Source organism: Hevea brasiliensis, chromosome 9 (assembly GCF_030052815.1).
Source record: "Hevea brasiliensis isolate MT/VB/25A 57/8 chromosome 9, ASM3005281v1, whole genome shotgun sequence".
Taxonomy (NCBI): Eukaryota; Viridiplantae; Streptophyta; class Magnoliopsida; order Malpighiales; family Euphorbiaceae; genus Hevea; species Hevea brasiliensis.
In genome coordinates this window covers 18,455,590-18,473,426 of record NC_079501.1, presented here as the reverse complement: position 1 = coordinate 18,473,426, position 17,837 = coordinate 18,455,590, and the positions used below count along the sequence as shown (strand labels likewise).

Below are 17,837 nucleotides of genomic sequence, written 5' to 3'. Positions count from 1 at the left end.
AAATACTAGGCAAGTTTTATATTGTATTCTTAATTGATGAAGTGCCATGGTTGTTGTTTATGGTAATTTGGAGCAGTGTGCGTGCGTTGGCGTGCGTGTGGTGTGTGATATTGGATATGGATAGGACGGGTAGACGCGGCTTGAGAGACACTCGCTGGGACCCGATCTTTTATGGATAAGTCGGGGTAGGCACGGCTTGAGAGACACTCGCTGGCCCTCGCATTTGATTTATTAAGCGAAAGTCCGGCTTGAGAGACACTCGCTGGCAGTGGTTGGATCAAGAGAGTTGTATAGGGGATCAGCTCCCATATATGTACTATTTGAACATTGTTGGGTGTGTGAGTGCTCCAAATTGCCTTTTTGTTGTTATGACGTGATGTGTATGAAAATTTTAATGGTGTTACATTCCACTCTTTAGGATGCATTAGTTTTAGGTAGCTATAGAAATTGTAGTTAAAATTGGTATTTTACTCTTTGAGTCGAACGCTCTCTCCTGTTCAACTTATTTTTTCAGGCTATAGGAGAATTATTTGTTGTGACTAACCTGCTCCTCTTCTTCGCAGGTCAATTAGTAATATCTAATGTATTTTGTACAATTTAGCCAAATTTTAGACTCCGCATGTGTTATGAGTATTTTAATCAATTTGGGACTGTAATATAACATTATGTTGAAATTGTGAAAACATTAAATGCATGTATGTGTGAGTGTGATTGGATTGGATGAGGGAGCTAAGCTCCCATTTGATTTATGACCTGATGAGTATGTGGAGGGTGAGCTGAGCTCCCCAAATTGTTATATATATTGTATTTACAGGTCGGGCGAGTTAAAAACTCCCCGTTGTATAGTCCATATTATGGCCGAACTCTGTTCGGTTGAATTCTTGAAATTGGGCTTAAATGGGCCTTAGGATTGGGTTAAGGATTAGTCAGGCTTACTACGGGCCTCGAGGGCTTTAGGCTGGCCCAGGTCCTAGTGCCGGTCGGGCCCATAGGTTTGGTCGTGACAGTTAAGAAATCTATAACTCTCTTCCGACAATAATTTTTAAGGTAGTGTTTAATGTTTTGACTCTAGTTAAAACAGTACCTCTCTTATTTATATTTATATTATTCAGTGACCTAATGTTTATACTAGTGTTTAAAGGTTGAGGGGTGATCCATAAAACGTTAACCCATACTAGCTTTTAAAAGTTAAGAGTGTTTTAACTAGGTCAAAATATCAATATTTTTACATTTAACAGTTAATGCAATAACTATTTTTATCGAATATAAATCACTAAGGCCCTATTCGGTAACAATTTTTAAGGTAGTATTTAGTATTTTGACCGTAATCAAAACACTGCCTATCTTATTTATATTGTTTGATGGCTTAGTGTTTATTATAGTATTTAAAGATTAAGGGAGTGGTTCATAAAAAGTTATCCCTCATAGCTTTTCGAGGTTTAGAGAGCATTTTAACCAGAGTCAATAAGATGATACTGCTACTTTTATATTTAATAGCTAATCCAACAGCTATTTTTACTGAACACTTCTACTTTAAATCACTTTATAAACAGCTAACCACTAACAGCAAATATCTAATAGCTAATCACTAGTAAAACAACTAATAGTTATTGAAATAATTAACAACTATTAAAATAACTAATATTACCGAATATGGTCTAAATAAACATCTAATTACTAACAGCTAATATCTGACAGCTAACGGCTAGTAAAATAGGTGACAGCTATTAAAATAACTAATAGCTACTACAACAGTTAATATTGTCAAACTGATCTAAATTAATAAAAATAACTGATAATAGGGATAATGGCAAAAAAAAAATATAAATTTTATTATTTTTACAATTGGACCTTGTGCTTTTTTTTAATAATTGAACTTTAAACTATTGATAACGGTACAATTATATTTTACCATTTACTACATCATTAGAAATTAATAAAACTGCCACCTCAGTTATGATCTAACGGTGATACTTTAGTAAATTTTTAATAAACTTATTTTTTGAATAATAACTAACTCCAAAACATATTTTTCGAACAAGGGCAGATTTACATGGCAAGAAGTAGGGTTAATTTACCTCAATAAATTTATAGAATTTTTACAAATTATATATATAAATTATAAAATTTTCATTATAAATTATTAATGACCTAATAGAAATTAATAACAAAATATAACAATTCATTTAACTTTTTAAAAAATAATTATATGAAAGTTGATGTATCATTAAATAAAGACAAATTAAAAAGATTTTTCTTATATATTTGTGTCGAATTTTAAGTCAACTGAAATTAAAAAAAAAAAGAAAAATTTTCTTAATTAATATGTAACATCCCATACGAAAAGGAAGATTTCGGCTATGGGCGATTTTCTAGAAGGATATGGCTCGCTGGTGACCTAGTCTAAATGGAGGGCAAGAATGAACCAAGTCCCACATCGGAAATGGAGAGAAAAGTGAAATGTTTTGTAAGGTGACAAACCTCTAACCTGGATAGCGCACTTTTGAGCCTTAAAAAATGGGTCCAAGGAATAAAACTGTGAGGTCCAGTGGGTCAAAATGGACAATACTATCTAATTTCAAGAGAGACGTTACAATATGGTATCATAGCTGACCTCTTTCAGTACGGTGTGGTTCGGGAACGAACCAGGCGACCTTATCCAAATGGGAGGCAAAAATGATACATAATATTGTATTTTCAATGGACAAAACTGTGAGATTTAGCGACCTTATCCAAATGGGAGGCAAAAATGATACATAATATTATATTTTTAATGGACAAAACTGTGAGATCAGTGGGTCAAAGCGGATACATAATATTATATTTTAGGGAAGCCTTAATTATTATAATACTACTTTTCGTCTTATTCTCAATCTTATATTTATAAGAATCGCAACTTTTTCCCTCTTTCATCTCTCTGTTTTATTTTTTATTTTTTCATTCTTTATCAATTGATTTTGTCTTTTTTCTTTTGTGTTTTTGTGAATAACGCAATATAATTATTTTGAATATTTATGATATATTTCAAATAAAGGAGATGTTATGATAAAAAAAATTTATCAAATTACCAATGCACTCATAAATTTATAATTTTAAGAACTTGCCAGTCATTTTAATAAGATAAATACTAAAGTGTTTCTTTGTGTAGCACGCTTAAATCAAAATGATTTGTTTTCATTTGTTATTTTACAAAATTATTTTTCTTTAATTTTTACTTTATTTTTGTTACATATAGAAAATTAACATGCATTATCTTTTTATCATAAAAAAAGATTAAATTTTATTAATGAAATAAGACTAGGAAAAAATTAGTAGAAGAGAAACACTTGAACCAAACAAAACAATCACTAAATAAGAAATGAGAGAGCTATTTTTTCTTGTTAGTTTATTATTTTATATAATAATTTTTTATTTAAACTAAGTAAAATATATTTTTTTTATCCCACCAACTCAAATTCTTGGCTTTGCCCCTATTTTCGACTATTTATGTTTTGCAAGAACCTAAGCATTCGACACTACCATCCGATCGAGCTCGTCAATCCCTTATCAAACATTAGTCAATAATAATTTGTTATTGTTGATTATTCACCTAAAACTACAAAAAGGGGTAATTTGAAGATTTTTGTTTAATTGATTAAAAAAAAATAGTTATTCAATTGGGCTGCATATAAAATTATGAATTAAAAAAGACAGTTTACTATTATATCTTTACCATGTCAACACCTTAGTGTGTGATTTGTATGTAGGAAAATTGGTCCATCCATGATTTGGCTCATGAATAAGTTCATTAACATTAATCTTCTTAAACTCAATTGCCTTTAAGGTATTATTGTACAGCAGCCGACATAAGAGAATTTGAATTCTCTTCAAATTGTGAGATGGGCAGGAGATGGGATATAACTTCTCACTCTCACACGTTGAACTATAATTCGGCAGAAGAAAGAGGAGCATGACTTTAAAATTTTTTTTAGAGCTTAAATATAGACTAATGATACAATGATGATTATGAGTTTATATGCATATTCTAATTTATTTAGGGTCATATTAAATTTTTCTAACATGTATCATATCAAAAAAATCACCCTATAGTAATGTGTTAAACATTTTAAATTTAATTATGATTGAAAGATATTAAAATAGTATAAGAACTCTCCACTAATGAAGCTTTACACTACAAAGGAAATAAGGAAAAAGGTGAGCAAATCCACAGCGATTAGGTTAATATAAACTATATTACCGTCCGTTAGAGTATTAAAGTTCAAGAATAGGAGTTATTAGCTATGCGAAGAATAGGAAAAGAGTGATTTTAATTGAAATAAAAAATATATATATATATTAAATTGAAATTAATTTTGCTTACAACATGAAAGATGCACCTTCTTCGCATCCACTTAAGCATTTATTTGTTAAAAATAGTAAGGCTATGCTATAGCTATAACCCTTCGACCTTAACATCCAGGTGGGTTTAGCTTCCCGGAAACTATGGGCTTAATATTAGTGCATTCTGATTTTGCAGGACCTTCATTGCCGCTGTAAGTGAGGTCAATATCACCAAGCTCCACCTTCTCGCATGGAAGGGTTCTGCTGCAAGCAAGCTTAACAGCTAGAGCAGTTGCAGAGGTTCCCTTTATTCTCTTGAAGCTAATTTCGCTGAGCTTAACATTTGATGTAGCCTAACAATAAGAAAGTAAACCAACATAAAGAAATGCTATAGTGATCATTTATGAAATACTTAATTTACAACAATCTAACAGTAAAAGAATTTTTTTTTTAAGAGATAGGTAGATATTACCTTTTCATTGCATTGACCCCATGGGCAATAAGTTTGATCTATCAGTACAGGGTTACTAACATTTTTCATAGTGATATCCTCAAAATGAATATCACTTGCAGTACCAGCGTACATTCCTGGCCAAGATTTGATTCTCACACCATTTGAAGTACCTGTGATTTGGCAACTTTTAACAAAAATTCCAACTACGGGTTCTTCATTTTTGTATTTTCCTAAACTTCCGACGCTGATGCCATGACCAGGTCCACACGTAACTCCTGATATCGTCACTTGTTGGCTGCCATCCCCAATGGAGATGCAATCATCGCCCGTGCCAATATTCGTATCAATAATATTTACTCCATTACAGCGTCCCATGTGAATTCCATCTGTATTAGCACTATCTTCAGGTGCTGTAATTGTAACATGTTTGAAGGTAATGTTTTTGCAGCCCATGACATTAATATGGAAATTCTTGCTATCCAGGGATGTTATATCTTGAATCATGGCATTGGTAACAAAATCAAATCGGATATTCTGAAACATTTTCAAGAAATACACAAAAATATTTTATTAGTACTAATAGTGAAAATTTGTAACATAATATTGAAAAGAAAAAAATCTTACCATTGGAAGGGCCTTGCAATTTGCGGTCTTTGCACAATTATTTTGCTTCCATGCAACTTCTCCTTGTCCATCAAAAGTTCCACCACCAGACACTTTTAATCCATCAACATCTCTAAATCTAACCCAACAGTCCCCACCGAGGTCACCAGGATTTGTTGGGGCCTTAAGGGTTCCTTCCAATTTAAATGTAATATCACCCTTACAAGGACCTACTAAATCTACCTGGCGCAAAGCATAATCACCCTTTTGAATGAAAACTATGGTAGAACCTGTTGCTGCACAAGCCTCTTTCCAAGCACTCAACAAGGCCTAAGAACAAGCAAAACTTAGCTTCAAAATTTCAGTTCATAAAAATCCTAAGCAAAAAATGTGTATACATACCTGGCTAATATCTGAACTCCCATCAGATTTGGCGCCATATTTTTTCACATTAAAGACTCCAGGTAAATCTGCTTTAATAGTAAAAGCAAATGATAGCAATAAGAAAATACTCAAGCCATTCATTATCGAATTCATCCTTGTTGCTAAGTTGCTTCTCTCTTCGAATATGCATGGATTTTTCTCTATTGAGTTATTTATAGGATGAGCAATGAGCTAATTTTATCAAACGCTTATAATAGTTTGCAATACTTTCGGGCAATTATTTTATTTTTTTTCCTATTATTAACCCTACATTCATAGTCAAACCTAAAATGTTGCAAGCAAAAAATAAGCAGTTATAAAAATTCATAGCCAGATGCTATTTTATAGATAGTCCCTTAGATTTCACATGAAATCTCTTCCATATTCAGGTTACTTTTGAGGACTAATTATAATAAGAATTTCTCTACAATTGAGCAATGCAATCATTATAAATAGAGTGCCATGTTGCCAAGCATTGAGTAGAGAAACATTAGAAATTTTGGAAAATTTTATTTACATTCTGATGTTTACACTCTTAATTAATAAATTTTTTTAATAAATATTAATTTATATGTCAGACCTACCATGATTTATAAATTAAATCCATACATCTGGGTACAAGTAAATATTTTTCTAAATATATACATAAATTCATAGATCCACTTTACAAATACTGAAAATAATCATTTTTCCATATAAATGCAAAATGAAAGCATGAAACTGGTGTCCATATCCAAATTGAACCAACATGATATTTGCCCCATCTTTTACGATGCTTATCAGCGTGCTAGTTTCGCTGGCTTCGAGTTAACTACCCGTTTCTAGTCTTAGGTTTTCTTTGTGAGGCCTCTGAGCCCTTTTCTTCATGGGTTTGGGTGGAGAAGCTGTTGTTATAATCCTTTTTATTCATAGATCCTGGCCATGTATCATTGCTTTCATGAATGAAATATCTTCAATTTCAATATAAAAGAAAAAAAAGAAATTGTGAAGCAGTCAAAATTTTATTCAACAAGATGAATGCTTTTTTTAAATATTATCTAAAGTATTTAAATTTATAATTCAATAGGAGGAATGCTTTATTCTATTATAAGTCATAAATTTTATTTTTATGTCTTTTATCAATTTTAATTGCTTGAATATTATTGAGAAGTTCTATTAAGAAAAAATAAAAAGGAAAAAAAATAGTTTTGATCGATATTGTTGATTTATGACAAAGATGATATTTTTATCTTTTGAATAATTTACAAATATTTTTATAATTTGATTATTTTATTTTATTTTATTTAAAAATCCTTATTAAAAAAAAATAAATAAAACGCATGGCCGCATGGGATGGGAGTCACCACTTGGTCTTTCATGGTCTATCTATCATTCTTTAGTCAATTATTTATTATTATTTAAAAAAAAATAAAATTTTTTCTTTTTATATAATCCGTACTCTGACAACGACCACTGAAGGATGGTGGCACATGCCTGCTGTCATTTCATTACCTGACCAACGGCTACGATCTTCCTGTACGGATCCTTCAACGTTCCAGATTACATTTCCCTATCCCCCTCTCTCTCTCTCTCTCTGCTCTCTACTGCCTTCAGGTCCAGTTTGGTCGGTTCCCTTATAAGGTTCAACTCACACGCACGCTTTTTCTCTAGCAAGGTTCAAAGCCGAAGCCAGTCCATGCTCTCTCTTTCTCGATCGAGATAGTGATAGTTTACTTCTTTTCCTTTCTTGGTTTCCTTCCCTAGCTCTGTTCCTCCCTCGCGTCCCTCCAACTCTCTCTCTCGCTGCTCTTTAATGGCGATCTCGAAGAACGTGCTGCTTTATTTCGGGACCTGATTCTGCGTGAAATTATGGGAATACCTGGTTTTGAAGTAGTAAAGAAGAAGATCTCTATGGATTTGGGTTTGATCTGATTTCAAATTCGTTTCTCTTGTTAGGGTTTTATGTGTTTAGGGTTTTGACGCTGCAAGTGTACTGTCCAAATGTTTGCTTGATTTTTCTTTTTTCTTTTTTATTTTTCCTTCTAATTTTTGGGCTTACTGCCTGTAATGAGTATTGTGTGAATTTAGGGTAGAGAAGTGTGAAGAGATGAGAGAATGCAAAGGTTTTTCGTTGGATTGGAAGATGATTACTATTATTACAATGGTAGTTGTGAGTGAGGGTTTTATATAGCTAATATTTTTATCAATTAAGACAATTTATACGTAAATATATATAGAAAACCAAAGAGAAAAAAGAAAGTGGAAGATGAAGCTTTCAACTTCTGGGTTGGGTCAGCAGGGTCATGAAGGTATTTTATTCGTTTTCCGTTTGTATTTTTTCTTTTTCTTTTTTACTCCCTTTTCTTTTTGTTGTTTTTCTTTATTTTCTGAAGTCCTTCATTTGTTATTTTTCTATGTCATTAGAGCTTTATTGTTTTCTTATTAAACTTAGTATTTAATTTATGATGATGATTAAGCTTTTTCATTGTAAGTGGTTCCCAATTGTACTATGAATTTAATTTCTTTTTCACCGGGTTTTGTTGTGGTGTATATCATGATGATAGGCGAGAAGAAATGTTTGAATTCGGAGCTATGGCATGCCTGCGCTGGACCACTCGTGTCCCTACCAACAGTGGGGAGCCGAGTGGTCTACTTCCCTCAGGGACATAGTGAGCAGGTCTTCCTTTCTTAATTTCTCTTTTTTATCATAGTTTCAAAGTGATCCTGGGACATTTACTAATTTAGCGAGCAGCATGCAACTCATTTAGCTTTGATTCAAATGAAATGAACCGTATAGGTGGCTGCCACTACTAACAAAGAAGTTGATGGGCACATACCCAATTACCCAAGTTTGCCGCCTCAGTTGATATGCCAACTCCACAATGTCACTATGCATGTGGGTTCTATGTATCTTGTACAATTTAGCACTCGCTTTTCTTAATTACCTTTTTTTAGTTCAGTTAATGAAGCCTAACTGGAAAACTGAATGGTGGAATATGCTTGAATTTCAGGCAGATGTTGAAACGGATGAAGTGTATGCCCAGATGACTTTACAGCCTTTGACCCCGGTAATAGTGCATCTATTCTCAACGTATAATAGGTTTTATCAAATTGAACTATAGTTTGATGACATTGTTGATTTTTCTATTTAATATTATTTCAAAATTATTTTGTTATCATTGCCCATACAGCAAGAGCAGAAGGATACATTTCTTCCCATGGAATTGGGAATGCCAAGCAAGCAGCCCACAAATTATTTTTGTAAGACATTGACTGCAAGTGATACTAGTACGCATGGAGGCTTCTCTGTTCCTCGTCGTGCTGCAGAGAAAGTTTTCCCTCCTCTGGTAATCTCTTCCTAGTTTCTCATAGTTTACCATGTTTAGTTAAATGCTTATGATATTATATTTATATGTATATAAATGTTTGGATTTTCCAGGATTTCTCACTGCAGCCACCAGCACAGGAACTTATTGCAAGAGATCTGCATGATGTTGAATGGAAATTTAGGCATATTTTCCGAGGTAGGTATTGGCGTTTTTGTGAATCACTAGTATTCTGACGTAGTCTTCTTTTATTTTTATCTGTTTTTATAAATTGTTTTAATATGTAACTGTTATTAAAATATCAATATGACCACATCATTTTTAATTTGTGGCTCCAAGTAGAATTTCAATAATTATTCCATTGCCTTAAAGTGGTGTTGCAATTGGCACTGAAAAGACCATCTGTATTTGGGCAAAATAAGAATGTTTGTCTGTTTTATCTCTTATTTGGTGTGATCAATTGCATATGGCCTTCGACATCTGGGAAATTACGTTTGTCAATTGTGCAAGGCAGTTTGGCTCATCTCTTCTATTGGAAGAGCACATCTTTCTTGTCAGGTTATCACATTTGTGTGTATGTGTTTTGGTGGGGCGCATCCATTACAGATCCATTGCATGCATATTGGTTTCACTGGTTCATGTGATATAAGATTACTTATATTATTCCTTTGATTTCCTCTCCCTCTCTCCCCTTTCCCCTCCTAATATAGAATCTAAATATTCTTCATGGAAATATTTTACAGAATCCTTTGCAGCCAGTTATATTGTTTCCACATAAGCTTTACATTTTTTTTTTTTGGGGTGAGGTGGGGGGTGGGGTTGGGGTTACATGAGCCTTTACATTTTGTTTAGTGGTTGCTGCTCATTTCTGCGGCTTGCATTAGGCAAAATATCTAGTACTACTAGGTGATTGAATTTTTCCTTGACTCTAGGAAATCAGTATAACTTTTTTCTTGAGATTGGACTTTAGGTAGGATTTTGCATAGGCTCGTTGAGTCAGATATGCAGTATACCATCTTTTTTCATCTGAACTGAAAGTGTTGCATGTTGTGAAATTGATGCCAATTTAGAGTTGTCAAAAGTCAAAGGTAATTTTGAAGAGTTGGATTTGGTTGGTAAGATCTGAAAAGAACTGGCATTGGAAGCTAACACAGGTCAGTTCTTCTCAATATTCACTAACTTTGTAAGCAGTAATAAAAAAATAGACTGAAAAATCTAAAGCCATTGCTGGATTGCTACTAAAAGGCAAGGATAGTCTGCCAAAAAAGCTGTTATGGATGGGCAACTAGCTGGATGATCATTTACTGAAAGTAATTTGTTATTGATTTGCTTTATATCTGTGTTTCAAAATGATATGTTGTACTTCTATTTTGTGGAACCTTAAATGGTTTATGTGGATGATAGCCCTAAAATAGGAAGGGAAATTAGCTTTTTGTCGTATCCCCAAAATGTTTAACCCCCCAAAAGAATCTAGAGTCTGTAGTGATGATGATATGTTTCCATCTTGCAAGCTGCAGTAGTTGACTTGTGAAAATTGATATCTTTTGGTTTTTTTTCTAGGGTGCTAGAATAAGCTAGGATTATTTGCCGCACAACCCGTATGCCGAAAATGTTTCTGGATCATGTTAGTAACTGTATGTAACCATGAGAGCCTAAGTGTTATTGTGAGAGGCACATGCCACATGTGAAATCATTATTGCATGTTAAGTCAGGTATTTTAATATTTAAGCTAATGATATGAGGTGCAGTAAGATGAGCTCAGTTTTGCAATGCTGTCACTGGTTGAGTCGTGGGAGGTGGAGATGGGTCAAAATAACTTTTGGACTGCTAAAAGGGAGTTTAGTAGAAGGTGCTTCTCATGAATTTTTGAATTGACAGTTTTAGATGTTGCCGTATGAGTTTTGAGATGTTCCTTCAAGGATTGACTTGCTTTTGTCTACTACTTTGTCTGTTGTAAATGTCTGAGGGTTAGGGGAAAATATGACCTTCTCAGCTTTGTTCTAGTAGTATCTAATGATTCATTTGTATTCATAACTGGTTATATCGCTTCATGCATGTGCTAGGATGGTTGTCTTAAATTTTTTTTAGCAATGATTTTCATGGCTAGCTGACATCTTCTATTCCTTGCTCATACTGCAGGCCAGCCCAAACGGCATCTGCTTACTACAGGGTGGAGTGTTTTTGTTAGTGCCAAAAGACTTGTGGCTGGAGATTCTGTTCTTTTTATCTGGTATATAGTCTTCTTACTTTGTCCTGCAGAAGTATTAACACAATTCAACTAACCCTGTAAAATTCATGCCATTAGGAATGAGAAAAATCAGCTTCTTTTGGGAATTCGTCGGGCTACTCGACCACAAACTGTAATGCCATCTTCTGTATTATCTAGTGATAGTATGCATATTGGACTTCTCGCTGCTGCAGCTCATGCTGCAGCAACCAATAGCTGCTTTACAGTTTTCTATAACCCAAGGTGCTGAAAATGTTCTTAAGTTTATTTTCTTTTAATGGTTGAACTGTTCCATCTAACATGTTACCTTTTGCAGGGCTAGTCCATCCGAGTTTGTTATACCTCTTTCCAAATATGTCAAAGCAGTATTCCACACTCGTGTTTCAGTTGGGATGCGCTTCCGAATGCTCTTTGAGACTGAAGAATCAAGTGTCCGTAGGTATTATGGTAGTTGATAGTTAGCATGGTATTCATAATTTATCATGTGGGATCCTTAATTTAATTTCTTATGTCTTGTGTTTTTGTCATTTAAAATTTACTGCATCGAAAATATCTTCATTATTGATAAATCATTTAGTGATATCTCGGTATCCAACTAATGTATTCTTTCTATGAAGAATTCTAACTTATTTATGTCATGTTGATTTAGCTGGATATCTTCAATCTTTCAATTAGCTTTATCTGAACTCTAGTCTTGGTAAAGTGAACTGTACAATGTAGAGGTACTTCTCTTGATGTCTTTTGTCATGGTACTTCGGATGTGTTTGGTAGAAGGTTGAAAGATCAAAGGTTAAATGTTGCCATTGTAAGTTTTGACCTTTAAAGATGATAATTATTAACCTAGTCCTCCCAAGATTAATATTTAATCCCTCAAGAGATTATAAATATTAATGAGGTGAAAGTTTAAGTTCGTCTTTTAAGTATCCAAACAACATTAACAAGGGGTTAAAAGTTACAAGGGTAATAATTACCCCTTGTTAACCTTGTATCAAACGTCACCTTAGGGTTATATGGAATGCATGCATATTTTATTTGGGGACATGGCTGGGATCTCAAGCTGTGGCATCCACAAATCTGAAAATATATTTACATATAATCATTTGCTGGTGAGGAAACAATGTATTAAATAGAAATTGTTTGAAACATTGTTTATGTGCTTTCTGTGATAGTACGGCACCAAAATCATTTGAAATGCATGCTGTGTATGTGCCATGAAACTGCTGCCTCTATATGACGCATTCTGTTATGCCATGCACATTTGCTTTTTGTGTTGATAACTTGATGTTGGAAACTTCTGTTGTCCAGGTACATGGGTACAATAACAGGCATAAGTGATCTGGATCCTGTTCGGTGGCCAAATTCTCATTGGCGTTCTGTCAAGGTAATTAAATTAGACTTAATGTATGTGCTCTGGCTGAACAAGAGCATACTTGTTTAGGCAATTATCATACTATCAGTATGGTACATCTCTTTTTGTGCCTAAGGAGTTGAGGATTCTCCTTGTTTTTATATTTTCTTATTAAATACTTCTCATATGCAGAGTCCGTGAAATTAGGGTCTGAAATTTTACCTATGTGGTGCAGCACTTGTATTGCATTGTGTCATAAATTCTAGATCATCTCTAGCAAAATAATTATGGTTTGTGTGATGACTATATTAACTTCTAGATAATGGGCATTATGGAATTTTAAAGAAGCAAAATTCTAGATAATGGATATTATGCCTATTAGTTTAAAACAAGAAGATGTAACCTAATGATTCTTAAAATTCCATTGTGTGATTGCCATGTATGGTGTTAATATCAAATGTGCTGCCCCTTTTTGTGAATTTTTTTCTGCGTACTCTGATTCATACAATTTCAAATACTTCCAAGGTTTAAATATTTCTTCAATGCTTCTCAGTTCTCATGAAAGTTCTAATGCAGACTGCTTATTCATTCATGTTATTGGGCTTTCGTGCTGCTAAGCCAGAAAATTTATAGTTCAAGTTCTATATTCTGTATTATCTCTTATATGTTTATATAAGTCTATGTACTTGCTTTTCTTGTATTTCTTCTTTTTTCACCTGTTTTCATTTATTCTTTGAATTGTAGGTTGGCTGGGATGAGTCAACAGCAGGTGAGCGGCAGCCAAGGGTATCCTTATGGGAGATTGAGCCTTTAACTACTTTCCCCATGTATCCGTCACTGTTTCCCCTCAGACTTAGACGACCTTGGCATCCTGGGTCCTCATCTTTGCATGGTAATTTTTCTTTAAATTTTTGTGAACTTTTTGGTATCTTCCCTTCAGAAAACTTGCTGGATTTGTAGTTTATCTCAAAATTTTAGAATTAATTAGAAGTATAATCTTAGGATGTGAAATGAGTTGGTTAAATGAAAATTATTTTAAATATAAAGAAGGAAAGAGGAGAGTTGCAACCGGTATAGAGGAATAGCATATTTGATTTACTCAAGCAACTGGAAAATTTACAATGAAATATGATTCTTTAAAGTAGTTGTTAATCATGATTCTGAAACTATTAGTGAAACTTGGGAATGCATGATGTTTTTAAAAAAATCAGAGGTGTTTTCTTTTCCAATTTCTATGTGGGCTTGTTCTTCCAGAGCTTGTGGGGCTGTGGGTTGGGGGTGGGGGAGTTGTTCCTCAATTGTTATTCAACTTGATTGGTGATTGTTACTCTTTTGGAAGTTGTGATTTATATGGGTTTGTAGTTTGAGTCTTTTACGGTTGAATAAATTCTTGTTGAGTTATTGGTTGTTTACTATACTGCTGGTGCAACACACTTTTTTGTGATATATAAATGAATTTTAAAATTATTTGTTGATAAATACGTATAAGTATTTTGTTTAGTTATCATGATCCAACATGGACTAGTTTGGGATTAAGGCTTATTGTTTTTGTTGTAACAGGATCCAACATTCCTAATCCTATGTAGAATTAACCTACCCAGGAAAGTGGATTCCTGAGCAAGCTATTCAAAGAATATCAGATTTTTCTTGTTTGATTGGAAATAAACATTTCTTAAGTGGATTATTATTGTGTTTAGCTAGCCCAAGGAAACCTACAAGTAATTAGCACAAGAATCGTAATATAGATACATATTATTTTTTTATTTGCTTATTTGTATCTTTTTTAATCAATATTTGGTTGTTTACATGACAATAAAAATAAACTCATTTAGTATTGAATCGACTCTGGGGATGAAATTGGATTTTTATCTTTCAGTTGTGAACTTCTAGCTTATTTCTTTTTCTTTTCTATGGTCTAGTAAATATTTCTCCAAATCAAAAGTAAATAAAATATATATATAACTTTATTATGATCCAAATAAAATCATAATTGAGGGCAATAAGGTCTATACAGTTTTCTTTTTTCTAACCTTCTTGCCCTTGGGAACGAGAAACACACCTCAATGTGCACAGGAATGTGGAAGCTGGGCCTACTAGTTTCAGAATGTGTCTTTTCCTGGAGTGTAGAATTACTGTGCAAATGAAACAGGGGAATGTTATAGCCCCAAGTCACATCTTGGGTGACTTTGGCAATCAAACAGTCAAATGCACATCTCAGTAGATCTAAAAGGATCAAATAATTGAATATCACAGATTGCAAATAATGAAGATGTGCATAGTGTAGAACTGTGGATCATGAGGAAGTCCAAAAAGAGGGTATGAAATTTACGTCAGCTCTCAATCTATAGAAGAAAGGGATTCTTTGGTGTTATATATCCATACTCTCTGAAGCAGTCAGTGAGTTTCAAGGAGTTGTACACATTTGATACTTTTATATTGACAAAATAAATACTGACTACTCTCCAAACAGAGAAGAATTGCAAACTCTTGGGCAGTTCAAAGATATGTTTTTTAGTGAAGGAAAAAGAAACCTGTATGGACACTTCTTTTTACTGAGCTTGTGCAGTTAATCTGCAAACATTTAATCAGTCCTCGCTTCTCTGTGGTTCTAAAAGTTTGTCAATTTTATCTGCCTGTGATTTCCTGCTTCCTGAATTGCCCTCTCCTCTTTAATTTTTGCAATGTTTCTTTGTTCCTAAAACTAATCTTTTTACAGATAACAGAGATGAAGCTGGTAATGGCTTAATGTGGCTTAGGGGTGGAACTGGTGAGCAGGGTATTCACTCTCTAAATTTTCAAGCTGTCAATATGTTTCCCTGGACACAGCAGAGACTGGATCCAGCATTGCTAGGGAATGATCAGAACCAGTGGTACCAGGCTATGTTGGCAACTGGTTTGCCAAATCTGGGAAGTGGAGATCCCCTGAGACAGCAATTTATGCAGTTTCAGCAGCCTTTTCAATATCTTCAACAGTCGAGCAGCCATTGTCCACTGTTGCAGCTACAGCAGCAGCATCAAGCAATTCAACAATCAACCTCTCATAATATACTGCAGGCACAAAATCAGATTTCAACTGAAAGCTTGCCCCGGCATTTATTGCAGCAACAACTCAACAATCAAACAGATGATCATACACAGCAACAGCATAAGCAACAACAACAGCAACATAGTTACCATGATGCGCTTCAGATTCAAGGTGAACAACTCCAGAGACAGCAGCCAAATGTACCTTCTCCATCATTTTCAAAAACTGATTTCATGGACTCAAACACCAAGTACTCGGCATCTACTACCCCTATACAGAACATGCTGGGTTCTATGTGTGCTGAAGGGAGTGGTAACCTTTTGGACTTCACCAGAACTGGTCAATCAACACTAACTACACTAACTGAGCAGTTGCCTCAACAGTCTTGGGTCCCAAAATATGCACATTCACAGGTCAATGCTTATACCAATTCTCTGTCACTTCCTCGTCCATATCCTGAGAAAGATCCTGCTATGGAGCCAGAAAGTTGCAACTTGGATGCTCAAAATCATACCAATTTTGGTGTGAACATTGATTCATCTGGACTCTTACTGCCTACCACACTGCCCAGATATGCCTCTTCGACAGTTGATGCTGATGTGTCCTCAATGCCATTGGGGGATTCTGGGTTTCAGAATTCTATATATGGTGGTGTGCAAGACTCTTCTGAATTATTGCCGAGTGCAGGGCAAGTTGACCCGCCAACCCCAAGTCGAACATTTGTCAAGGTATGACCCAACTGCAACCAAGTGGATTCTGCCATTGTTGCTCAACAGTCATATGTAACTGATTACACGCCTGTGTTTTGCAGGTCTATAAGTCAGGGTCGGTTGGGCGCTCACTGGACATCTCCCGGTTCAGCAGCTACCATGAGCTGCGAGAGGAACTGGCTCAGATGTTTGGCATCGAGGGGAAGTTAGAAAACCCTCGTAGATCAGGCTGGCAGCTTGTATTTGTCGACAGGGAGAATGATATACTTCTCCTTGGAGATGACCCATGGGAGTGAGTACATATAATAATTAGTAAAGCTGATTTTATTTATTTTTTTGTAGCCTTGTTTGGTAAAATTTTTTATCTGCAGGGCATTTGTGAACAATGTTTGGTATATCAAGATACTTACCCCAGAGGATGTACAAAAGATGGGGGAGCAGGGGTTGGAATCCTTCAGCCCAAATGTAGGTCAAAGGATCGAGTAATGGTGGGGCTTGAGACTTTGCCTTCTAGCGAATGCTGTCCGTATGAGAGCTGTATGACATCCTGCTCTCGAGGGTCAGAGATAAAATTACCAGGTTTTCCCGCTCTAGTGTGTGCGCTACATTGCTGTTTCTATTAAAAATTTTATTATATACCACCTGTTTTGCCTAGACTAATAACTAGTTCTGATGAATTTGACTGTCGTGGTGGATGAAAAACATTAAGTTCACCTCGGGCACTTGAAAAGTTTAGAATGTTAGAAAGTTCTAGCATATCTCAATTTGTGTGATCAGTCATAGCATATTTGCCGTTATGGAAATATCAATTTCTTTTGCTGCGTTTGATATGGTTATATGTGCACGTGTTGATGTGATTCTGCCAAATTTCACATTTGATTAGGAGCGGATGAGGCCTAGGGCGAAGAAGACCATAGCATTTAGGCTTGATCAGACTTGAGTTATAAGTGAATTATCCTCAAAAGGACAACAGAAATTTAAAATAGCAATTTAGCATCTCTGCAAGCATTACATCCGGTGAGGCTTAAATGCAAATCCCCAGTTTACCTGGGGAAAAAACCACGGAACATGCACCCGATATGTCACCGCCATCAATTATCTTCCCGTATTTCAACTTTTCTTCAACGAAAATAGAATTCTGGATTTGTAACCTAAAAAAAAAAAAAAGAAAAATCTTGAAAACGTTTGTCTCCCAAATTATACCCAAGGAAGAATCTACTGGGAAACCCAATCATCTCACGGTAAAAAACAAAAAAAATAATAAATATAATAAGAAAGTTATGGAGCATTACTAATCAATCACTGAAAATGTTAGTGCTTTGACTCTGCACCAATTCTATCATTCTCCACCTCAGAATTTCAGATCCCCCTAGCAGGCGTGCCTCCCATTTCTTAAAAGCCCTACAATAATAAAACTATGCA

The 17,837-nt window shown here is 34.6% G+C and overlaps 2 protein-coding genes across 2 annotated transcripts; one reads left to right on the top strand and one right to left on the bottom strand.

The window, feature by feature from the left end:
* Nucleotides 1-4,321: 4,321 nt before the first annotated feature.
* On the bottom strand, nt 4,322-5,932 carry LOC110640291 (exopolygalacturonase-like). Its single transcript, XM_021791541.2, has 4 exons — nt 5,780-5,932; nt 5,399-5,707; nt 4,793-5,308; nt 4,322-4,673 (listed from the first exon to the last, which is right to left on the bottom strand). The coding sequence occupies exons 1-4, from the start codon at nt 5,912-5,914 to the stop codon at nt 4,449-4,451; spliced, it is 1,185 nt and encodes a 394-aa protein (XP_021647233.1). The 5' UTR covers nt 5,915-5,932; the 3' UTR covers nt 4,322-4,448.
* Nucleotides 5,933-7,403: 1,471 nt separating this feature from the next.
* Nucleotides 7,404-17,245, top strand: LOC110640290 (auxin response factor 8). Its single transcript, XM_021791539.2, has 14 exons — nt 7,404-8,088; nt 8,344-8,456; nt 8,577-8,675; nt 8,791-8,847; nt 8,971-9,126; nt 9,219-9,303; nt 11,245-11,335; nt 11,411-11,575; nt 11,649-11,771; nt 12,638-12,713; nt 13,425-13,572; nt 15,397-16,433; nt 16,517-16,707; nt 16,787-17,245. The coding sequence occupies exons 1-14, from the start codon at nt 8,046-8,048 to the stop codon at nt 16,899-16,901; spliced, it is 2,499 nt and encodes an 832-aa protein (XP_021647231.2). The 5' UTR covers nt 7,404-8,045; the 3' UTR covers nt 16,902-17,245.
* Nucleotides 17,246-17,837: the final 592 nt, after the last annotated feature.

Excerpts from the sequence above, each read along its gene's own strand:
- LOC110640291 (XM_021791541.2), bottom strand. The coding sequence starts at position 5,914 with ATGAATTCGATAATGAATGGCTTGAGTATTTTCTTATTGCTATCATTT. Across the intron at positions 5,708-5,779 it reads GGAGTTCAGATATTAGCCAG|GCCTTGTTGAGTGCTTGGAA; the intron begins GTATGTATACAC and ends GCTTGTTCTTAG. Across the intron at positions 5,309-5,398 it reads ATTGCAAGGCCCTTCCAATG|AATATCCGATTTGATTTTGT; the intron begins GTAAGATTTTTT and ends AAAATGTTTCAG.
- LOC110640290 (XM_021791539.2), top strand. The coding sequence starts at position 8,046 with ATGAAGCTTTCAACTTCTGGGTTGGGTCAGCAGGGTCATGAAG. Across the intron at positions 8,457-8,576 it reads CTCAGGGACATAGTGAGCAG|GTGGCTGCCACTACTAACAA; the intron begins GTCTTCCTTTCT and ends TGAACCGTATAG. Across the intron at positions 13,573-15,396 it reads TGGGTCCTCATCTTTGCATG|ATAACAGAGATGAAGCTGGT; the intron begins GTAATTTTTCTT and ends ATCTTTTTACAG.